Raw genomic sequence first — 24282 nt, 5'->3', positions numbered from 1 at the left:
ACAGAGGGCGGAGGAAAAGGGAAAAAGGCGTGGAAGGCAAATGCCCCATCCAAGGGCCAGGTGGGAACCCAGCTCCTTGTACAGTAGTTGAGGCAGGTCTGCTGGGCTGAGGGGGCGGGGCCTGGACACCGTGACCTGTGACCTTCCTGGGACTCAGCTCACTCCCGTACCTGCTCCCAACAGGCTTCCATCCAGGGTGGCACCTCCTGGCCCTGGAGGCTTCTTCCAGGGTGTCTGGGCATGGGGCTGCTTTGATGGCGAGTCCCCCCCGCCCAGCGCCCAGAAGAACCTCCAGATGTGGCTTTGAATCCCTGTTCCTCCAACTCACCTTGTGACATCTGGCTGCTCGCTTAACCCCGTGGGGGCAGCCCCAGTTTTCCCAGCTGCAGTATGGGTGTTGTGGGCCTAAGCATCACTGGCGGATGTTTGCGAGGTGCCCGGGGCGGTGTCTGTACGTGGCAGCCGCCTCTCTCCTCCTGGCGGGGTGGCAGGAGACCAAGGAGGCTCTGCACTCTGAGAGGGGCGGTGGGAGCCGCCTTCTCTGCTGGCCTGTACCTCAGCCTGTGTCATGTCCAGGCTGCCTGGTGTGTTACGCCGGCGCAGATGGAGGGCTCAGTTCCAGGTGTGCTTACCCTGACCCAGCCTCAGGCACACTCCGAGCCTCTCTTCATGGTGCCGGTACGCATGGCTCGTTCAATCCCACCTGCTCCACCCTCGGAGCCTCTCTGAGCCCTGTTCTCTCCTTCTCTGTGGTCTCGGCTTCCCTCGCTCACAGTATCAGGACCCCACATCTTTCCCTGAGGGTCCTGGCGGGCTCCTGGCACTGAGGGTCTCCCAGGATTGAGGGTCGCAACACATCCTCCCCTCCTTGTCTCCTTTCCAGCTTTCTAGAGCCCAGCTCGATTCTGCCTTCTCTCCCAAGCCCCGCGGGACCCCCTGAGCTCTCTCGAGTTCCTGCAATCTTTGCACTAAATGAATGTGTTAAATAAAGTCCAAAGACACGGGAATCGATCCCAGCGCCACTCCTGCCTGCTGTGTGGCCTTAGGCAAGTTACTTAGCCTCTCTGTGCCTTAGTGTTAGAAGGGCTTTTCAGAGCACAGACTCTGGAGCCAGACCGCTGGCATTCATATCCTGCTTCAGTGACTTCCTAGCTGTGAAACTTTGGATGAGTGGTCTTACCGCCCTGTGGCTCAGTTTCCCCATCAGTTGAGCGAGGGTAGTTCTAAGACCCTGAGGATCAAGTTAGTTGACACGTGCAGAGGCCTCTGCACAACGCCCGGGCTGAGTAAGCGCGACTGATACAGTGCAGTGTTGATGACTTTGATGCTGCTGCTGTCATGACGACAACGTGCCCACTAGTATCCTTTTGCGAATGGCCCCCAGGGTACACTGTGGGCTTTTCCTCTGGAGGAGGGACTGGCAAACCTTCTCTGTAAATATTTCAGGCTTCTCCGGCCACTCGGTCTCGGTCACAGCTACTCCGGCACTGCTGCCATCCTAGCATGAAAGCAGCTCAGCCAGCACGTACAGGGATGGCCGTGGCCGTGTGCCAGTGACACCTGACGAAACAGGCCGAGCCTGGCTTTGGCCTTGGGCCCCGTTTGCTGACTCCTGCCCTAGATCAGTGCTTATCAGGCTCTCTGTGGGAAGGACCAGTCTGTTTCATTTCCAGTTTGTCACAAATGGATACATGGTCCTTCCGCACGTGACGCAGTTCGCGGGCACGGGGATGGGTCTAGGCCGAGGCCAGCAGGACTGTGTTGGCCGTGCGCTCAGATGCCGCGGTCCCGTCAACAAGCTCTCAAGTAGGAACTGAATCCTCTCGTCTTCGGCGCTCCCCCCAGACCAAGGGTCAGGGACGCAGGAGCCTGCTTGGGCCACGTACATGTGTGAGGGCAGCAGGTGGGGTTGGAATGTCTTGTTAACATGGGGAGGGTTCTCGTGTTCTGAGACGTGGCTGGCGGTTTCTAGCCTGAGTGCCTGGTGTCTTCAGGCTCCTGTGACCACAGTGAGCCCCACCTTCGGTCTCTCTTGGGGTCTCCCCAGTTCTTGCCTTCCTGGGGTGGAGATCAGTGTGGACACCACAGAAATGGCCCCCAAGATGGTCCTTGGAGGGACCGTGCTAATGAGGTCATCCTGCTTGCTTCCCAGACTGAGAAACTGAGGCCAGAAGGGTTCATGCAGTGGCCGCCCATGCCCCTGCCTCGGGAGCGCCAGGGGCCGTGCGCCTTTTCCCGCCTCTGTTGGCAGTGGTAGGCGCCGTCCTGCCGGGGCCCTCTCCCAAGGGATTGGACCGTCTGCCTCTCTGCTGCTTTGTTCATTTTGCTTTTGTGTGAGAGGGAATTTTCCTCCCAGCATTCTGCAGTGCTTGCCGATTTCTTCTCACACCTCTGCATGCGTGTGCATACCGGATCTGTGCCTGGCAGCCGTGCCGGCATGATCCCAGAAGCTGCCGCCCCCTCCCTCCAGCCCTTTCTTCTAGTTCCGTCATTAGCACCCGGTGCCTCGTGCACGACATCGTGGAGTGTGGTGGAGGGGGGAGGCTGAGTCCTCTGTCTTCTGGAAGCTGCCCTCAGTCTTCAGGGAAACCCTTGGAGAGTTAAGGGGGATGCTTGGTTGGAGACACAGAGGCCACCTTCCATCTGGGTCAGGCGTCCATTTCAGTTTTCTTTCTTTTTTTTTTGGGCGCGCCGCGCAGCGTGCGGGATCTTAGTTCCCCGACCAGGGATTGAACCCGTGCCCCCTGCAGTGGAAGCGCGGAGTCCCAACCACTAGACCACCGGGGAATTCAGGCATCCATTCCACTGATGAAGAAACTGAGGCTCAGAGAGTTTAAGGGATGGACAGATACCTCTAGCCCGAGGCCGGGCAGCTTCTTGCTTCCACATCGGGCTGCCCAGGAAGGCCCTTCCCTCATTTCCAGCCTCTGAGGTTGACAGGATCCCTCTTGATTCTAGTTACTCATCCTCTCTCGCCTCCAGCCTCCCGGCCTCTTACATGTGTTTGTTTTGGAGGGTCTGAAACACATACATTTCCAACACACCTACGTGGTATCATCTAATTCTCTTTGCAGAAATAACTGCTTAAAAAAAAAAAAGCCAGACAGCAAAAGAATGACTAGATTTTTTTGGAAAATTGGGAGAATTAAGAAGGGTGCCAAGAAGAAAACAAATCACCTACAATCCCACGCTTTCCCAAGCCTTACTCGTGTCAGACATCACTAATTGATTGCCACCCCACAGTATAACTGGGTGTTCTCTGCAGGCACAACTAATCGATTTGGATTGGTACACATAGGAAGCCTGTCCTGTTTTCTCCTTTGAAAGGCTTCTCTTTTCTATCTTTCTTTTTTTTAAAAAAACATTTTAACATGTCTCAAATCAGGGTGTAGTTGCTAATCGGGGTACATCGAATTTGTTAGTGTTTAGTTTTTCCAAAGATGGCAATGGGTAATGGATGGCATATTACTGAAGAAGGCATGTTTTGCCTGGAGTTTATTCTTCTGACTTTGAGCTATGCTTGCCTGTGTGACACACGTGTGTAGGTTTTCCCTCTGTAACATGGGGGACTCCCACGTCGGGGCTTTGTTTTGGAATCTGGTCTTTGAGGCTTGCAGACCGTCAGCATTTGCCGTGGCGTGGATGCCCGTGTCTTGCTGTGTCACTTGCACCCATGGCAGACTTGCAGGTTGTGCCGTTTTCCATTTGTCTCTGCTAACACGTGGGCTCGGTTGTCTCATCTGGAAAGAGGGCAGGACCAGGTGTCCTTTAGCTGAATGTGTCACTTCTCCTTGGCGATTGGCCCCAGGAATGTCCTCTGGCTGGACTGGGTCGGAGGGCCGGGAGAGGACGCGGGAGGGGCCGCAGGTACAGAAGCAGCACCGGGCAGGGGGCTCTGGCGCTGCCTCGCCGTGTGGGCTGCACCGCGGCGGGATGGGTGCCCACTGGCCTGTGTCCTCTGCTGCAGGACGTCGGGCTGCTTGACTACCAGCACCACCCCCGTGACTACACTTCACACCTGTCGCCTGGCTCCATCATCCAGCCCCAGCGGAGGAGGCCCTCCCTGCTGTCCGAATTTCAGCCCGGGAATGAAAGGTGAGGAGGGGTTTGTGCGTCCATTGCTCAGACGGGGAAGTGGAGGCCTGTGCTCATGAAGAGCTCGCAGGGTCGGTGTTAAACAAAGGGGTGTCAGGCTGTGCCCTTGTCCTGGTGCGGCTGTGACTGGGACAGGGCTGGGGATGGGCAGGGAAGAGCCATGTGGCCCTTGGATTTCCCGCTGTGAGCCTGCAGTGGCCTCTGGGTGTGTGGCCCAGGCAGGAGGGGGTGACCGCCAAAAAGTAGGGGAGTGGGGCTGGGTTGCTGGTTGGGAGTGACTGTCCACAGCTGGGTGCACATGGGGAGCCCCTTTCCTCCCATCCCTTTGTCATCCCCTTTTCTCCGAGTCCTCTGCCATCCCTCAGCTGGCAGCCTGGGCCTGTGGGCCTGCCTTGCCTTCCTTAAATCCAGGTGGGAGAGAGCAAGCCATACGGGTGGGGACCCAGTGAGGGGAGGGCCAAGGCCAGAGCAGGGCCCCAAGGTGCCTGAGACAGTAACAGCTCTAATTGCTAAGAGTCGTGAGCTGCTGCTGCTTCTTTTTTTTTTTTGCTGCTTCTTTTTTTTTTTTTTTTTGCGGTACGCGGGCCTCTCACTGTTGTGGCCTCTCCCGTTGCGGAGCACAGGCTCCGGACGCACAGGCTCAGCGGCCACGGCTCACGGGCTCAGCCGCTCCACAGCATGTGGGAACTTCCCGGACCGGGGCACGAACCCGTGTCCCCTGCATCGGCAGGCGGACTCTCAACCACTGTGCCACCAGGGAAGCCCCTACTTCTTTTTTTTTTTTTTTTATGCTTGAAAATCTTTTATTGATCACACTATCATACTTCTTTGTGACAAAATTATGTATATAAATGTTTTTTTAACATCTTTATTGGAGTATAATTGCTTTACAATGCTGTGTTAGTTTCTGCTTTATAACAAAGTGAATCAGTTATACATATACATATGTTCCCATATCTCCTCCCTCTTGCGTCTCCCTGCCTCCCACCCTCCCTATCCCACGCCTCTAGGTGGTCTGCTGCTTCTTTTTGTCACACCACGTGGCTTGTGGGATCTCAGTTCCCCGACCAGGGACTGAACCCAGGCCACGGCACTGAAAGCCTGGAATCCTAACCACTAGGCCACCAGGGAACTCTCGAGAGTCCTGAGCTTCTAACACGCGATGGCCTACTGTAGGCTGTGGGCTGCCAGCGGGCACTTAAACAGGCAGCCGTGCCTGCAGGAAGCCCACAGTCTAGCAGGGGAGGTGCAACAAACGCACAAGGTGCCTCCAGAACGAGGCAGGTGACGTGTTTCCTGCAGGGCAGGGAAGGGCTGCTCTTTGGCTGGAGAGGCCGCGAAAGGCCTCTCAGGGGAGAGATGCTTGGCCACTAACTAGCCAGCCGCTCAGAGAGCCGGGTGAAGACCTTCCAGGTGGAGGGAGCAACGCGTGCAAAGGCCTGGAGGTGGGCATGTGCTTGGCGTGTTCCGGAAAGGCGAGGAGGCCGGGGGGCTGGGCTGAGCCAGGTGGCTGGGGGCCGGGAGGGTGAACTTCGAGGGCACTATGGGAGGTACGCATAGGAGGGCCAGGATATAACTTCCACCCTCAGATCCTTCCGGCCATGTGCAGTGATTCTAGGGGCAAGCAGGGACCGCTGAGGCTGGGCTGGCCCAGGGGCCCTGTCCCATCGTCTCTTCCTTCGTCGCCTTGCTGAGGCTGCGAGGTTGAGGGATGGCCTAGGTGGGACCAGAGTTGCGGAGAGCTGGCCTGGGCCTTCTGTGCTGCCGCAGCTGCATGGAGGCATCCAGGGCCCTGCAGGGAGGCCACTGCCGCGGGCCATGGCTTCAGTCCCTCTGCACCGGGTGGTTTAAAACAGCAGAAACATGTTCTCTCCCAGTTCCTGGGGGACAGAAGTCTGAAAGCCAGACGCCAGCAGGGCCGCACTCCCTCCGAAGGCTCTGGGAGAGGACCTGCTCCCGGCCTCTGCCAGCTGCTGGAGGCCCAAGGTGTTCCTTGACCTGCTGCTGCATCACCCCAGTCTCTGCCCCCCTCTGTGTCTGTGTCCTCGGCCCTTCTTTGGAGGACGCTTGTCATCGAGTCTAGGTCCCAACTTAATCCAGTATGACCTCATCTCAGTTAATTACGTCTGCAAAGACCCTACCTCCAAAGAAGGTCACATTCCGATGTTCTGGGATGACATGAATTCTGGGGGGACACTAACCTATGATGGTGCCCTTTTCATGTTTCAATGTGGATTCCACCTGCTTCCTGCAGGGCATCTTGTAATTGTGAAGCTGTTGGTTCTCAGGTGGGCAGGAGGGGCATCTTGTGACCTGGCTTTGGCGAGAGACGGGCCCCCCAGGGAGGAGAGGACGGCAGCATAGCCTCAGCCCACACTGCAGTCAGTAACATTCATTCAGTCTACACGCACTGATTGAACGCCTGCTGTATGTCAGGCCTTAGACAGATGAATGTCCCTGCCCTTGTGGAGCAGACACTCTGGGACGGGGGAGGCGGCCCCCAAACATGCATGAAGCAACACGCAGATGGTGATGGCTGCAAAGAAAGAAGGAGAAAACAAGATGGGGTGAGACGGGGCGTATCTGGTGGGCAGGGAGACTGCTGTTAGGAGGAGACGCCCCATGCACTGGGACAGGAAGGAAGAGGAGAGGCAGCATGGAAGGAGCTGGTGTGGAAGTGTTCCAGCCTAGCCAGCGCACAGCCCCTGAGGCAGGAATGCAGTGGGCAAGGTGAACAAGGGCCAGACCAGGCAGGGCCTGAGTGTGGGGGGAATGCGTTTGGATTCTATTCTAAGTTTATTGGGCAAAAAACATCAACTGGAAAAGCATTTCAGCAGGGGCAGTATTTGGGCAGGAGCTGGAGGTGGAGGCTGGGAGTTGTGGCTCAGCTGTGTGTGCTCAGGCAAGGCCATGGCCTCTCTGGGCTAGTTTCCTCCTCTGCAAACTGGGGAGGAGGGTTAAGGAGAGTTAGTTGGGAGTGATTAGGCTGGACAGCTCCTATCTCTGCATAAGGCTGCTGGGCTGACTTGCAAAGGAGGCAAGGCCAGGTTGAGCAGCCAGAGTGCTGTGATCAGCTAGTGATGTCTGCTTTGGGCAAGTGATTTGCAAACAGCGTCATGTGTGTTATCGTCTGTGTTAGACCCACAGTGTTTTTCAGACTTTCCCCGTGAATCACCAGGGATCTTGTTTCAACGCAGAGTCAGCTTCAATAGGTCTGGGGTGGCGTTCAAGATTCTGCATTTGTAAGCAGCGTCAGGAGGGGCTGGTCTGGGGGCCACACTCAGTGAGGGAGCAGAGAATCCATCACCAGTACGTTCTCTTGCTGTAAACGTAGTTAGTGAATGCTGACTCGGAGGAAGACAGAGCTGTAGTTGAGTCCTGCCTCTCTGTGTGCCCTTGAGCAGATGGGCACTCCTCCCGCAGGACGGGCAGCAGACGTGATGCCGTGCGCCCTTGCCCCCCACAGGTCCCAGGAGCTTCACCTGCGACCCGAGTCGCACTCATACCTGCCTGAGCTGGGCAAGTCGGAGATGGAATTCCTGGAGAGCAAGCGCCCTCGCCTGGAGCTGCTGCCTGACCCCCTGCTGCGGCCCTCGCCCCTGTTGGCCGCTGGCCAGCCCGGGGGCTCCGAGGACCTGTCCAAGGTAAGGCCTGCTCAGCCGGGAGCTCTTCTGAGGGTTTGGGTGCTGCTGTGATTGGGCGGGGAACAAGGGAGGGGGTAGGCATGCTGGGCTGGGGGGATGGCTTGGGCGAAGGCTGGGAGAAGGGCTGAGCCCGGGGTGTGCAGAGGCTGGGCAGCCAGAGGAGGGTCCAGGGACGAGCTTGGCTCCGTGGGCCATTTCTTGGCTGGAGAGGGACCGCTTCCCCCACTGCCCCCTCCAGCTGCCGGAGTGTGTCCAGCCCGTGGAGATCACTGTGCCCTGGAGGCACCTGCATTTTACTCTTCTTTAAGCAGAAAGTTGAGCTGAGATGGAGCGGGAGAATGTGCACAGATTAAGCACTCATGGTTTGCTGCTGAGAGAGGTTTTCCTGCTATTTCAGTGAGCCTCAGGACCGTCCACGCTAGAAGCTCATTTGCTCTCTATCTAAACGGAGGAATCACAGCCAGTGGCCCAGATGCTTCTGTCCCCTGGGGTCCCCCAGCTGCCTCAGAGGCTGTCATTTCACTGTCACTGCCTAGGGTGGGGCAGGGACTGTGGCCGGATGATACGCTCATCCTTGGCCGGCTGTGTGATGGATGTCCTTTCCGCACGTGCTGTGCAGTGCGTTTATGCTCCTTCATGACCATGAGCATGCACATTAGCTCATTAACGGCCGCCCAGCTGCCGAGTGAGGTCAGTGCTCATCTCACTGCAGCACCAGTGAGGGTGGGTGGGGCCTGGGAGCCAGGACAGGGGAGGGAAGTGGCCCACTCGGACCTGCTGGATCCTCTTCTCTGCCCGACACTGGATTGGTGGGGTTTCAGGCTGAGGCCAGTTCTTCATCGGGGGGCTGACAGGAAAGGGGTTTCCCGGGGTGGTCACGATGATGATGACAAGCTAACATGGAGGCCCTGACTGTGTGCCGGCTACTGTGCTGAGCGTGAGTGTCCTTCCATTGTGCCTTTCCAGCCTGATGAAGCCCGGTCTGCGATCACCTTTTATAGGCGGGGCCCCAGGCTAAGAGAGCCACTCACCCACGGTCACTGGGAAGTGGGGAGCAGGCCCTGAAGCCCAGGCAGCCCGGGTCTGTAGCCCAGACCTGCCCACTGGGCTGTCCCACCTCGGGCTTCCCCTCTGGTCCCCTGTGCCTGCCATTCTGCCATCCCTGTGTTAGCCTGCTCCTCATAGATTCCATCACTGCTCAGCCTCCTGGGAGGGCTGTTGCCATTGGAAAAGCTATTCCCTGAAGTGGGTCTTGGGCAGTAGGGGAGTGGGGTGCATGTGAAGGGGGGCACAGGGCCACACCAGGGATGCTTGATGTCCACCCCCCACGAGGGACCAGAGCCCCGAGTGGGCCATATCCCTGTGCTCGTGTCTGGTTCTGCCCAGAGAACAGGCTGACGGGTGTCTCTGGACAGCCCTGTTGGGCCTCTGCTGCCTGCCGCGCATCTCTCCAGAACTGGGCTCTGAGTCCTCAGACCTGTGGGTCCATCTGAGGGTCTCCAGGCCTGACAGTGGCTCTGTGCTTGTCCTCCTTCTTAGGGCTCCCTGGGGATGCTTCCTCTCCCTCTGTGGGTCCTTCTCAGTCTTCGCTTCTGTCTCTGTATGTCTCTGTCTCTCTGTCCCTGTGTCTCTGTCTTTCTCTGCCTGGGGTGTGTGTGTGTGTGTGTGTCTGTGTCTGTCTGTCTCCGTATTTCTGTTTCTCTCTATCTCTGTCTCTGTGTCTGTCTGTCTGTCTTTCTCTCTCTTCTCTTCCTGGACCCCATGGGTGTGGGGGAGTGATGGGCCCAGTGTAGGGGCCTGGCTGGACCAACTACAGTAATTGCTCCAGGCTGTTAAGAACATTTGGAAAGTATGAGCAAATTTTGGGCAAGGGAAGAAGCCAGGGGAGAAACACAACTCTGAGGGAGTTCAGATGTTTTTTGCATCTGCTGTGTAGAATTCAGCTGGGTACGTGAGATGGGAATTTGATGGGATTTTTTTTTTTTTTTTTAAACAGCACCTCCCTCCCCACCGGCCCCGGCTGTGTTCCTTTTTCATATAAAAATATGCAATATAAAAATGTCCTGTTTTATAATGCTTCCATGGCCTTCAGCCTCTGGAGTCCTGTGGCATCAGAGGCTGCCTTTGGAATTCACCGAACTTTGTTCTGGGACTTTAGAATCATCACAAACAGCACCATTTCTGAAAATCTCTTGTCTTTTGGGCCCTGTTGGCTGAAAGGGACAGAAAACCCATGTCAAGCAGGTTTAGGCAGGAGTCCTGCTCATATAACTGAAATCGAGGGGTTGTTGGCTTCAGGCACAGCTTGATCCAGGTGACACGTTACCAGGTCTCTATCTCTGTCCATTTCTTGGCCCTGCCATCTTGCACGTGGTCTTGGTGTATTAACAAGGAGAAAGTTTGAGTTTCCAGGCCTTCTGCTTCCCACATTCAAGGCCAAAAAAAAGAACTTTCCCTCTGTCTCCACATTTCCAGGACAAAGCTGTTTATCTCCCTGCCTTTGACTGAGGCCCAGGCCTGTCCTGGAACCCATCATTGGGACTCGGGGAGAGGACTGTGGGTGCCTGAGGCTGGCCCTGCCCTTTCCTGGGTCTGAGACAGGGGGAGCCCCAATGGGTCCTCTCCAGCCCCTAAGGCTTTTGCTGCCTCTGTGTCTGTAATTTTACATAATGAGTTTTTCTGTTCCACATTGGCCTGAATTTTTACACCAAGGGCGTCTGATGGGGAAAATGGTGCCGACTGCTACCTAGCGGTGACTGGTGAGGGTATAGGATTGTTGTTTTCCTCCTGTGGCTTTGGGCCTAAACGAAGGCCAGCAGCCATCGGGAGAACCATCTGGAGGCCCGCTAGCCAGGCTCCCTTGGTCCCATTCCTGGAAAACTCAGCACTGCAGAAAGCACCCTTTGCCCTTCAGGCTTGCATCATCCGCTATTCAGATTGAGGTGAAATTCACATAACATGAAATTAACCACTTTGAAGCGAACAATTCAGTGGCATTTAGTATAGTCACGGGTGTTGGGCACCACCTCTGTCTAGTTCCAGAGCACTTTCATCACCCCAGAAGTAAACCTGGTACCCATCAAACAGTCACTTCCTCCTCGCAGCCCCTGGCAACCACCGATCTGTTTTCTGTCTCTATGGACTTGCCTGTTGTGGACACTTCGTATCGATGGGATCGTGCGATGTGTGGCTTTTTATGTCTGGCTTCTCTCACTCGGCATCATGTTCTTAAGGTTCATCTGTGCTTTACCATGCGTCTGTATGTCACTCTGAATCATATTCCATTGTATGGAGAGATCACACTTTATCTGTCAGTTGACGGATCTGCCTGTGTGGTTTTGCTTAGAATAAAAGCTAAGCCTGAACCTTAAGGAAGAAGTCATTGAAGAAGACGGATTTTCCCCATCAAGAATTTAAGAAAAAGTTTCCAGCAACTTTTCCAACAGTTGCTAGCGGTTGCCAACTGCTTCGTCTCACCCCTGCGCTGCTCCTGTCGGGTTTGGGGATGGAAACCTTCTTTTTGCTCATGTCATTTTGAGAATTATCCCTGGGTTGGATGAACTGTTTCAGGATGTCCTGGCCCCGAAAGCCTTCTGTCCACAGCCCTTGTTCTTGCTGTGCTCCTCTCCGTCCCTTCTCAGTCCTGGTGGAAGATCAGAGGTGGGCAGAAGAGTGGTTTCCTACAGCAGGTAGCAGGACTGGGCTCCAGGAACCATATCGCCAAAGCCTTTTGTCTCAAGAAGCCTGAGAAATGGGACTTACCTGGTGGCGCGGTGGTTAACAGTATGCCTGCCAATGCCGGGGACGCAGGTTCGAGCCCTGACCCAGGAAGATCCCACGTGCCGCGGAGCGGCTGAGCCCGTGTGCCACAACTACTGAGCCTGCGCTCTATAGAGCCCGCGAGCCACAACTACTGAGCCCGCGCGCCTAGAGCCCGTGCTCCGCAACGAGAAGCCACTGCAGTGAGAAGCCCCGCGCACTGCAACGAAGACCCAACGCAGCCACCCCCAGCAAAAAAAAGAACCCTGAGAAATGATTGAGGCTGTGGAGGGAGACCAGCCAAGCGCCCTGGGGCACAGAGGGAAGGGGCAGATCTCAGTTAAGGGCTGGGGGAGGGGGCGTGGATCGGGGGGGTCTGATTTCAGGTGGCAGAAAGGTGCAGTTAGGAGAGGGAGTGGCTGGTACAAAGGTCCGGAGATGCCACGGTGCGCAGGCTGCTTCTGGTCTGGCGTGTGTGGGGTCAGGTGCCTGCAGCCCCTGTGTCTGCCCTCCGCCCTCCTATCTGGGAGCAGTTAGGGCCAAACACACACACACACACACACACACACACACACACACACACACACACTCACACACACTCCTTCTGAGTATTTCTCTAGGGGATCTGTCTTCTGTGCACAGTTTTGCCTCTAATTTCAGGGGGTCTTAGACCCTGGAAGGGATCTTACTCTTGCTTTTCTGCCCAGACACATGGTTCTGAGGGATGAATGAATGCATGGTGGCGACCCCGCTTCTGCTGTGGGACCCCCAGCAACCTGGTTGCATGCTCTGCCTGCTTCTGGAGAGTTCTGAATGAGGCCTGGTCTCTCCCGTCCTGTGCCCTCCAAGCCAAGGCTCCATCGCTTTGTGGCTGGTGACCTCGGGCACGTCGTTGAATCTCACTGGACCTTAGTTTCCTCATCTGGAAAATGGGGAAAACCATATTTTCACTTCCAGGGTGGGCTGTGACAATTATGTGAGTTAAGAGCACAGGTTGGCAAACTCGGCAAGCTCCAACCTGGCCCTCAGCGTGGGTCTGTAAATAAAGTTTTATTGGCACTCAGCCATGCCCATTCTTTCGTGGCCTGTCTGTGGCTGCATTCCCACTACAGTGGTGGGTGAGTAGTTGGGACAGAGGCCGTCTGACCTACAAAGATTGAAGTGTTTTTCCACCTGGCCCTTGACAGAAAGCGTGCCGACCGCTAGCTTAGAGCCGTGCCAGGCCTGTGCCTGCAGGTTCCCGTACCCTCATCTGCGCCATGGGGATGCAGGGGCAGCCCCCTGGGAGAGCCGCAGCCGGGGCCAGGGTGTGGGGTGTGCCGAGGACTGGGACGGTGCCTGGTTCGGTTTCCTAGGCGTCCCCGAGGAGCGTGGAGGCCCACCTCAGAGCCATGGGGCAGGGCCACATCAGAGCTGTTGAAGGGCTTGAGATCTTTTCTGCCTTTGCCCCCAGGGCTCTGGGTGTGTGGAGGGCCTGGGAGTCTCGACGCCAGCTCTCCCACGTCTCAGATGGCAACGATGAGGCCAGGGTGATCCCCAGACACTGGAGCCCTGTGGGCTTCGGTGGTGTGTGTGTGTGTGTGTGTGTGTGTGTGTGTGTGTGTGTGTGTGTGTAGGACCAAGACCCCGAGGCCAGGAGGGGTGGACTTAGAATGGCACAGGCTCTGCTCAACTCGAGCTGGGGGGTGGGGTGGCACTTGGCAGCCCTGGGGCTGCAGTTGTCCCCGGGAATAATGTGTCCTCTGTCCTCTGCCAGCAGCTGCTGGCTTGGCCTTGAGGATGGTACAGGGCGGGGCTGGGTTTGGGGGCAGGACAACCCCAGCCAATGCCTGTGGAGCTCTGACAGTGTGCCAGGCTCTGAGCTGAGTGCTCTGCACATATTAACTCATTCAAGCCTCTCAGCAGGCAGGAGGTGGGACTTGTCCCATTGTACAGATGAGGAAACGGAGGCAGATGATCTGCTTGTGGTCATGATGATGTTGGGAGGTGGCAGGGTGGGTGGGGATTTGAACCCGGGGCTGTACAGGTGAGTGCTCCGGGACAAGGACTGGGTTTTATTTTTTTATTGAGTATCCAGCACAGCTCGGATGCTTAATAAACTTTTGTTGGTGGAATGAAGGAGTCGCCGAATAACTCAATGAAGGATTCCCTTGTTTGTTTAACACATTTTTGAAAACAACTTCATCATACAAAGAGTAATACTCAGTGAAGGAAAATCAGAAAAACGCTGGTAAATTAAAAGGAAGACAGTGAAAATACCCGCCTTCTCCCCCGCTGCCCCGGTAACTACTTTTGACGTCTCTGTATCCCGTTCTCATAGTTTTCCTGTGTGTTTGTGTATATTGTCTACACAACTGGGTTTGCACTGTGTGTGATATTCTGTACCTTGCTGGTCTGGACTGAGCATCGTGAATAAGTGTTCACGGAGCATCAGTCTGGAGGTCGTGGGTCTTGGTTCTCGAGGAGCTTGGTCTGGTGGGAGGGCACAGACGGGGTCAGTGGGGTAAGAGAGAGGTGTGTTATGGGGAAAGGAAAGAGGGAGGGCTTCACAACTTGAGGGACGGTTGGGGAAACTTGCGTGTAGGAGGGTAAAAAGGATCTGCACTTTGGAAAAGGCTGCGGGAGGAACACCTGGCAGGAGGACCAGTGAAGGCAAAGACAGAGAGGTGGGATCAGTAAACAACCCTGTATTTGGCACATGGGGGCTGGCACGACAGATGCCCGGTGTGTTGGTGCCTGAAGTCATGGCTGGAAACTTGTGGATTTTGGGGGGATGGGGGTGCCCCCTGCGCTGATTCCACACCTGTTTTTCCTCCACCACAGGACCGCAGCCTGACAGGCAAGCTGGAGCCGGTGTCTCCTCCCAGCCCCCCACATGCTGACCCTGAGTTGGAGCTGGTACCTCCACGGCTCTCCAAGGAGGAGCTGATCCAGAACATGGATCGGGTGGACCGCGAGATCACCATGGTAGAGCAGCAGATCTCCAAGCTGAAGAAGAAGCAGGTGCGTGTGGGTGGGGCAATGGCGACTCTCAGCTTCTGATTCAGCAGCGGCTGCCGCTGAGAAGACATCAACACTAGCAGTTAGAGCAGTTGTGAACGCGTGCTGAGCACGGCCCATCGTACTGGCTCATTTTTATGCCCTTTACGTTTATTGGACAAGAGAGCTGTTTTGTCTGGTGCTGTCCGAGGGCGCTTTCTGCAATGACAGAAATGTTCTAGGTCTGCACTGTCCACTATGGTAGCCACTACCCGTATGTGACTGTTGAGTCCTTGAAATGTGCCTAGTGCAGCTGAGGAACTGAATTTTTAATGTCGTTTAATTTGAATTGAAATGAAATTTACACTTGAATAGCCACGTGTGGCTACTGTCCTGGGACGGCACAGGAGCGATGGGTGGGAGGTCAGCATTTACAGGCAGGCTGTCCAGACATGTGGGGTGGGCAGTTACTTCTCTGTGCCTCACTTTCCTCATCCACAATGTGGGGGGAGATATCTGACCCTGGCTCTGGAAGCTGTATGAGCTGGGCCTCCTAACTCTGCCTTGGAACATTCACCTCTCTGAGCCTCGGTTTCTTGTCTGTAAGATGGGCACAGATGTGACACCACCTCATAAGGTTGTGAGGAGAGAACAGAGTCATGTGGTGAAAAGAAGTCCTCGTTGTCACTGTCGAAACCAAAAGAAAAGTTAACGTAAAGATTAATAATATTAACTTTATAATTTTAGTTTTAATATTATTGATAGAAAGTTGATAATCTGCCTTTTCCTGGGTCTCCTCCTGCTTCCGTCTGTGGCATCTTCAGGTGTCTGCTCAGATGTCCCCTCCACTGAGGGACCCGCCCTAGCCTTTACAGGAGTCCTCATCCCCAGCCATCCTCTACCCTGGGGGTCAGCAAATCCAGCCAGATCCAGCTCGGTGCCTGGTTTTGTAAATAAAGTTTTATTGGCACACAGCCACGTCCATTTGTTTACACATCATCTGTGGCTGCTTTTATGATACAGCCTCAAAGCTGGGTGGTCACGACAGAGACTGTGTGGCCAACAGAGCCTAAGATATTTACTTCCTGGTCCTTTACAGAAAAAGTTTGCCACCCCTGCTCCAGCCCGTCATCCTGCCTGATGGTGTCACCATTTGAACGAATACATATCTTGCTTTGTGACACTGTGGTCGTCTCACAGTTCTTGTCTCCTGTTCCCTGCTGTGCTCCTAGCAACGCCAGCACGGAGTGGGTGCTCCTTAAAAACTGTGGATTGAGATAGTGTGACACGTGTGTTGACCCTGGGGGAAGCAGGGTCACACCCGATCCCCTCCAGGTGAGGATGTATGGGCTCCATGGAGGTTCGAGGACCCACTCTGGCCACCATGGGCAGTAGAGGGAAGGCTGGTGAGAGATGCTTCCCGGAAGCCAGTTCAGGGCTATGAGAGTGGAACTGGAAGGATGTGCAGTGGGAGGGAGCATTGATCCCAAGAGGCCTCGTGGCTGTCGTTCACCTGGGGGGACCTGAGGATGGTCCAGAAGCTGGACTGGCCAGCGAGGCTCGGCCAGCTGGGGGTGGTAGGTGGGTTTCCAGGATGGCAGCTCAGCATGTAGGGGGGCCGGGCCCCAGTTGGAGTCAGGCAGGCGTGGCCAAGGCCCGTGGAGCGCTGGGACCTTTAGTCCCCCTGGGCCTGGCTTTGGGCCCAGGCTGAAGCCACAGGCCATGTGCACACGTTTGTGACTGCAGCCAGAAGCCACGTGGCTCAGGGCAGCCCTCGATAGAGTTTTGGGTTTTAATTCCACTTTGGCATTTTTCTTTTTTAACTAAAATTCACAAAACATAGAATGACTCATCTTAAGGTGGACAACCCAGCAGCCTTTAGTACATTCACAGCGTTGTGCAACCACCCGTTCTATCTAGTTCTAGTTCCAAGACATTTTCATGACCCCGAAAGGAGGCCCCGTACACATTCGCAGTCACTTCCATTTTCCCGTCCCCACCAGCCACTAATCCGCTTTCTGCCTCTATGGATTTGTCTGGATGTTTTCTATAAGTGGGATCAGACACTGTGTGGCATTTTGTGTCCGGCATCTTCCACTCAGCATCATGTTTTCAAGGTTCGTCCATGCCGCAGCCTGTGCCAGTGTTTCATTCCTTTCACTGCCAAGTAATATTCCACTGTATGGATGGATGGACCACGTTTGTTTATCCATGCGTCAGTTGATGGACGTTTGGGTTATCTCCACCTTTTGACTACAGTGAACCACGCCGTGAACTTTTGCGTTCATGTTTTTGAGCACCTGTTTTCGATTCTGTGGGTCTGTACCTAGGGATAGAATTGCTGGGTCCCGTGGTAACTCTGTGTTTAACGTTTGGTGCCTCGGGGAGGGGCACCTTCACTGACTGGCGAGAATCTCCTTTCTGGCCGTGTATGCCTTCCATTTCTTGCCTTAGTTTGTTTCGCACTGTTTGGAGGGATTTCAGTGTTTTGGCAGGTGCTGGCTGCCCTTCTGAAAGCTACCAACAGGGGTCACTGTGGGACTGAGGCAGCTGGGCTCAACCCTCCAGGCCTTCTGCCAGCAGAAGCCAAAACGATCCTCTGGCTCTTTCTGCGTTGCTCTCCTCTTGGCCGTGTTTTTGAGTTCATAACTCTTTGCTCCATGGTCAGGGGCAGGATGTGTGAGCCTTGTGAGCAACGAACAGTGTTCTCATCTCGCTCAAGATGGCCTGTCAGATTGTACACCTGCGCACTGGCCTCCTGTGTGACCTTGGGCCAGTGTCTCAAGCTCTCTGGTCTTTGCTTTGCCTTTTGGGTATAAAGCAGACAGCAGCACGAAGGGAAGTCCTTTATGGTGTTTGGAGGAGGGGGGTCCAGTATGAAGACCGCAGGGCAGATGGCGATAACGACGAGGATGAGAAGCTGCCTTTTAGGTGCTGAGTGCTTTGCGTGCGTCAGCTTGTTTCATTCTCATAGCAACTCTCTAGGATGGAAACTTGAATTATCCCCACTTTCCAGATGAGGAAAGTGAGGCTCAGGAGTTTAGCAAGCTCCCAAGCTTACACGGCAAGTAAATAGTAGAAATAGCGTCTGGTCTGGACAGTTTGGGTCCAGAGTCGCCACAGCCTCTCCTGAGGATGACGGTACCGATGGCGGAAATAATGGATAACGGCTGGCCTTCAGCGAGCCCCCAGTCTGCACAGTACATACATTAACTCATCAGGGAGGCACAGCCACGAGCCCCACTTTACAGATGTGGAAGCTGAGGCACAGCGGAGTTAAGCTGCTCGCCGATGCTCACCTAGCGGATAAATCGCCACGGTTGGACTTGAACCCAGGAAGGCTGGCTGCAGAGCCCGGAGTTGGCCCTGGTTGGGCCCTCCCCTTCGGGAACTGGGGCCTCTCCGGGGCTCGGAGTCCCTGCGGGTGACTCAGGGGAAATGGTTAGCAGCCTGACTTCCTGTGTGGGGCCACCCGCCCTCCCGCCCAGGGGTGCCGCCCTCCCGCCCAGGGGCAGGGGGCGCTGTCTCTCCTTCCTCCTGCTGGCGTGCTCACCACTCCACTCTCCCCGCTCGCTCCCCACAGCAACAGCTGGAGGAGGAGGCCGCCAAGCCACCGGAGCCCGAGAAGCCCGTGTCGCCACCACCCATCGAGTCAAAGCATCGCAGTCTGGTGCAGATCATCTACGACGAGAACCGGGTACGCCCTGACCTGCCCGCAGAGCCCCTACACCAGCTTCTCCTGCTCTCCCTATGCCGGCCACCAGGTGGGATGCAGGTGTCGCTGTGAAGGGCCTGGCTCTCTCCCGGGGCCTTGGTGTTCCCATCTGTGAAATGGGAACCTGTATGACCACCCCCCCACCCCCACAAACCTGGGTGTGTGTGTGGGAGGGGGAAAGGGTGCCCAGTGGAGACCCATCTTGGTGTGGCTGTGGTCTGTTCTGCTCAGACATGCCGACTGGTGTGGACCGTGGCTGGCCTGTGGGATGCAAAGGAAAATGCAGGCATCAGGTCATAGGAGAGCTTCAGGGGCCAGGTGATCAGCAGGGGGAACGGGCAATCAGTAAGGTACTCATGCAGAAGAAATTCCTGTAATGCAGAAAACAATAGTAATATTATTCATCACGACAGCAAACATTAGGTGAACAGCTCCTCCAGGCGATGGGCCAGGTGTTTTACATAGCAGTCCTCAGAGGGTAGGTATGGAGATTGTCTCCATTTAACACAGGGAGAAATTGAGGCCCAGAGAGGTTAAGTGACTTGTCCAAAGTCACACAGCTGGGAAGCAGTGGACCTGGGATTTGAACCCGTGGGCCATCAGATCCCAGGGCCTGATTCGTCAGCACTGGCCTCTGCTTACATTTAGCCCTGGAAAGGGCTGTTGGATGGTTGAACGCAGGGTCTGTAGCAGACAGTGGGGGCTTACAGAGATCTGTGGAGGGCAGCTGCTGGGTGTCTGGAGGGGGAGGGGCTCAAGGTACCCAGAGCAGAGTGTCTCCCAGGGGCTGAACCCCAAGGCTTGAGCTGCTCTAGAGCCTGGGAACATGTGCCTAGGGCTATAGCTCCAGGCAGCAAGCTATTGGATCAACTGGTGGCTCTGCCTCCACCTCTTGAAGCTGCAACAGATGCAGGATGAGACTGAACCTGCTGGAGGCCTGGGAACTGTGTGCTGGGCCTTGCAGGGCCGGTCACCCTTCCATGCCCTGGCTCCCTGCCCCAAATAACACTAATAACAATCACAGTGATAGGAGAACTAAGGGGCCACATGTGCTTTAGCCAGATGTCCTGGGTTCAAATCCCATTTCTACCACTTCCTGGCACTGTGACCTTGGGCAAATTAATTAAGTCTCCCTGCAACCCATGTTCCTTACCAGTAAAATGACGATAATTATAGCACCTACCTTATACCATGGTGTGGGGATTAGATGAGTTCATTATGTAGTGCCCTTGGAACAATGCCTGGCACCATGTAGGTGCTAGCTGGCACTATTAATTGTTGTCATTGTTGTAGTCTTTGTTATTCTTTTCTTCTTGTTATTGTTTATATTTTGCATGATTTCATTTATTCCTCTCCAGACCCATTTAAGATGGGTACTATTATTCTTTCTATTTCACTCATAAAGAAGCCATGGCATTAAAAAAAAAAAAAAAAAAGAAGCCATGGCTCAGAGAGGGAAGGTGACCTACCTGAGACTGCACAGCAAGTGAGCTTTGAGGCTGGGGATCTGAGCCAGGGTTGAGTTGGCTCCAGGAGCCTGTGGTAGGGGGACAAAAGCGGAGCTCTGGATCTGTCACCCTGGCAGCCCCTCTGCCTGCCCTCCCTGATCCTTGGGTGGGAAAGCAGGCACAGTTCCTTCCAGCAGCTGTGGTGGCAAGTTGATGGCTTTGCCCAGGATGTCACCACAGTGCCCTTGGCCCTTTTTGGGGGCTCAGTCTTTTGGGGGCCGGCAGACTCTAGCAGGCTGGAGCCCTCAGCCCTCCCCAGCCAGACTCGAAGGCACAGGCCTTTGGTGCCCCCTGTGGGAAATTGGCTCCATGTTCCATCCCAGCCACTCGTCCCCACTTCCCTGGGGATTTGGGGGGTCCCCTCCGGGTCTCACCAGGTTCTCCCCAAAGAGCTATAGCTACAGATCTGATTGGTCTTTGGTTCCTTGGCCTCAGCACTCCCCCTCCCCCAAGAGCAGTTAAGACACCCCTTCCCGGGTCTTACCCTGGGTGGTCTCCCTGCCAGAATTCCCGCTTCCTCCCGCCCTGATTTTCTGCAGCTCTGTGTGAGGGAGGGTGGTGGGTGGGCCTGGATTCCAGTCCAGCCTGTGCCCTCATGAGCTGGGTGGTTTATTTCACTTCCAGGCCTTCCATCGTCCCGGGTCCTGGCCACAGTCTTTTTTTTTTTTCTTTATTTTAAATAAATTTATTTATTTCATTTTTGGCTGCGTTGGTCTTCGTTGCTGCACACGGGCTTTCTCTAGTTGCGGTGAACTGTGGCTACCCTTCATTGTGGCGCAGGGCTTCTCATTGTGGTGGCTTCTCTTGTTGCGGAGCACGGGCTCTAGGCACACGGGCTTCAGTAGTTGTGGTGCACGGGCTCAGTAGTTGTGGCTCACGAGCTCTACAGCGCAGGCTCAGTAGTTGTGGCGCACGGGCTTAGTTGCTCCGCGGCATGTGGGACCTTCCCGGACCAGGGCTCGAACCCACGTCCCCTGCGCTGGCAGGCGGACTCTTGTCCACTGCGCCACCAGGGAAGTCCCCCTGGCCACATTCTTGAGGCCACAGAGTTGATGTGGCTGAGACGGTGACTGGAAGGGCTTTGTAAACTGTGAAGTGCTGTGCCAGGAAGGGTCCAGGAAGTCAAGATTCTTGGGTACAAGAGGCAAAAACTCAGCTCAGACTGGTTGAGGCTTAAAGAGGGGTTATTGAGTCTCGCGATGAAAGTTGGTGTTAGTTTACTTCAAGTATGTGTGGACTCAGGTGCTCACACAAAGATGTTTGGGAGCGCTCTGTCCCCACCTCTGCTCTCTCTGTGCCAGTGTCATTCCCAGGCGGGGTTTCCCAGGACATGGAGAAATGACTGCCCGCAGCTCTAGGCCCACTGACCACTCCCAGGCCAGGTGGGAAACTCTTCCCAGACGTCTCAGCAACAGTCCCAGGGTTGGCTCTCATTGGCTGGCTGGAGTCACAAGCCCACTTCTCAGCCAGTGGAGGCCAGTGGATTTGAGTACGCTGATTGGTCAGGGCTGGATCTTAGGCCAACCTCTGGAGTCTGGTGGTGGAGTCAGCCCCCTCCCCGCCCTGCCCCAGGGAATAGATAGAGGAGGGGGGCGCTTCTCCCAAGAGGAGGTCGGGGCAGTGGAGCGGAGGCTGGCGGGGCCTATGCAGCCTGTGCCCCCGACCCTGGGCTGGTGCCTACCAAGTTGGGGTCCCAGAGCACAGGCATTGTCCTCTCTCCCCCCCAGCTCCTCAGGCTGGGGGCTTTATGCCCGTTTATGCTGATTTCATCTTGATGGGGTTCTGACAGTGGGAGTCAGCACCCCTACTCCGTATTTTCAGATGAGGAAATAGAAGCCCTGGTTAATTTCCCCGCGGCCTTTCAGCTAGTGAGTGTCGGGCTAGGGCTCCAACCCTGGTTCCTGGGATTCTGAGACCAGGCCTCTGCCTGGTAATTTCAGGTGCGCAGGGCCTGTCCATTCATTCATTCCTTCAGCAGCCGTGTAACTGGACATCTGCTCTGGGCCTGCCACTGTTCCAGGCACTGGGGGTGCAGTGGTGACCTCGGCCCCAGCCCACTCATGTTGGCTTTCTGATGGGGGGAGACGGAATCACACTCAAGCCACCACATGCAGGCACAACGAGGGCCTGAGGAAGTTGCCCCTCCTTGTCCCGATCCCCCTTTCTTTCCTTTCATCTCTGCCTCACTTTGCCCCAGCCCCGTTGACCCTTGTGTTTCCTGACTATGCAGGCGTGCTCTTGCCTCAGGGCCTTTGCACTGGCTGCACCCTCTGCCCGCAGCTCCTTTTTCCCACTGGGCTCGCTCTCTCACTCTTTCAGCTGTTTCTTCAAATGTCCCCTTTTCAGCCAAGGCCCATTTTGACCCTCTGTTTAATCCTGAAAACCGTCAACGCCTCCTCTCCCTGGCTTTAATTTTGTCCTTTGCCCTTGTTCCCACTGGACATAATTCATATTTTCTTGTTTATTGTGTTTATTGTGAACAGAGGCTCTGTGAGGACAGGGATATCTGTCTTTCTCTCCCAGCTATATCTCTAGCACCTAGAACAGTGCCTGGCACACAGTAGATGCTTACTGTCTGCTGAACAAACGAATGAATGGCAGAGGGTAGGGAGACTCTTCCTCCGGAAGAGTCCTCTGGTTTGGGGGCTGTGGGGGGACTGGCCTCTGCCCCCAGTGAAGGCTGGCGGGGGTCCCCCTGCCTGGGCTGAGCTTCAGGGGCCGGAAGCCGAGTGGGCAGGAGCCCCTCAGATGCCTTGGGCAGGAATAGCCAGGACTTACTGCCCCTTGGGGGATCAATCGGATTAAATTTTAATCCTCCTTCCTTTCCTGCTGGTTCCTCTGAGAGGCGGACACAAGGGTCTGTCTCTAAATGCCCCACCGGCTGGAAAACGCAGCTTCCCTCCAGGCAGGGCCTGCGTGGCTGTTCTGCAGACTGGGCTCTGGCTCATCATCCCTTCGGGGCACGAGGACGAGGCGTCAGCGCGCATAGGGTGGGGAGGGGGGGTGGCTGCGTGGCGGGCCGGGCAGGTGCACACAGATGGCAGAACAGGAAACAGGGTTCTTCTAGGCCCCGAGGGGCAGGAACGGGCGCTGCAGGGCCAGGACTGGGAAAGGCCTCTTGGAAGCAGTGGGTGGGCCGTCGCCCCGAGGAGGGCATTCGGGCGCGGGGTCACAGCTCAGGCGAAGGCTCACAGAGGAGACAGGGTCTCCATTGATCTTCAGAGGGGGTGTGTCTGGGGTGGGAGGTGGAGGTCTGGTGGGTCTGGAAGGATGCTCACACTTTGAGTTTGGGTAAAACAAACACGAGCAGCATTCGTCAGCGCTAGCGAAGGATGTGTAAAGAAGGGACAACTGGCACAGCGCTGGTGCTCTAGGAATTTAGGGCAGTGGGCGATCCAGGTAGACGTCCTGGGGGAGACTTGAGCTAGGTCTGCACGATGGGCTCTGTTGGGAAAAGGTAGAAGGATATTTGCAGTGGAGAGGACTGTGGCCTGTCCGAAGATGGCGAGGAAGCAGAACTCCTGGAGGCCCTCTGATGGCTGAGGGTGAGAGGGAAATCAGAGAGTAGGACCCAGGTCCCCTTTGGTCTTCGATTTTAAGCATCTTACTAGTAAAGTTTTTTATCCAGTGTGATTATGACTGAGCAGGACAGAGACGAGCAATTCTCTTGGTAACGACCAAGACTGGGAAGCATGTTGTAGAGCATTTTGGGGGTCCAGGCACCCTGATTCTCAGCTTCAGACTCCCTTCCCACCCGAGTCGTGATTCAGGGCTTTCAGAGCAGCGGCTCAGGCCCTGTCCTGAGCCGGGCCCTTGCCTCTGCCTCTGCGTCTGGCCGTCCTAACTGCTCCTGGCATCCGGGGCTTCCTCCAAATTCCTCCGCCTACAGAGAGCGTCGTCCTAACGGACTTGTGAACAGGAGTCCACGAATTCCGCCTCACTCACTCAGTCGTCTCCGTCACACACCCGGGAGGGCTCTGGAAGGGGTCTTCTGGCTGCTGGTACAGACGAGGACGCCGGGCCTCGGGGGTAACTGCTCCCCGAAATGCTGTAGCACTTGGCCCCTGGACGCGGTGTGGAGGGCTGGGCAGCGGGGGCCTAGCGGGAGGTAGGGGCTGGGCTCCTGGCTTCCTGGGTACGTGGGTGCTGCCTTCACTCTGCAGTAGAGGAGGGTGAGGCCTGGAGCTCAGGCTGGAGCTGACGAGCTAGAATGGGGGCTCCAAGGGGCGGGGCGCTGGCCAGGGGGCTGGTCAGCGTGAGATCCGGCCGCCCTGCTCATCAGGAGCTGGGATAGCGTGTGTGTGTGTGTGTGTGTGTGTGTGTGTGTGTGTTGGGGGTACACGTGCGCATGTGTGTGGGTTCGTGTATAACTGTGGAAAGCTGTGCTCACATGTGTGCAAATGGTGTGCGTGGCTCAGCCCCGGTAGAGCCCGTGACTTCTGTGCGCTTGTGCATCCACGCACATATGTATGTGGACACACGTGTGTTTGGGTCGGCACGTGTAGGCGCAGCTGTGGTTACGTGTGCGTGGAGACACCCGGGCGTTTGTGGGTAACTCGTTAGCTATGTGGCACGTGTAGAG

The 24282-nt window shown here is 55.8% G+C and overlaps 1 protein-coding gene across 1 annotated transcript in view; it reads left to right on the top strand.

Annotated features, from left to right (window-relative positions):
• NCOR2 (nuclear receptor corepressor 2) overlaps positions 1 to 24282 on the top strand; it is a 221230-nt gene that overhangs the window by 72120 nt on the left and 124828 nt on the right. Inside the window, exons 4-7 of the mRNA XM_079943178.1 lie at positions 3968 to 4095; positions 7562 to 7739; positions 14322 to 14501; positions 18061 to 18174. Coding sequence (XP_079799304.1) covers positions 3968 to 4095; positions 7562 to 7739; positions 14322 to 14501; positions 18061 to 18174 — 600 coding nt within the window. The remainder of the gene's footprint in view (positions 1 to 3967; positions 4096 to 7561; positions 7740 to 14321; positions 14502 to 18060; positions 18175 to 24282) is intronic.

This window comes from Stenella coeruleoalba (assembly GCF_951394435.1).
Source record: "Stenella coeruleoalba genome assembly, chromosome: 14".
Taxonomy (NCBI): domain Eukaryota; kingdom Metazoa; phylum Chordata; class Mammalia; order Artiodactyla; family Delphinidae; genus Stenella; species Stenella coeruleoalba.
The sequence above is the reverse complement of the archived record's forward strand: the minus strand, read 5'-3'. Positions and strand labels throughout refer to the sequence as shown.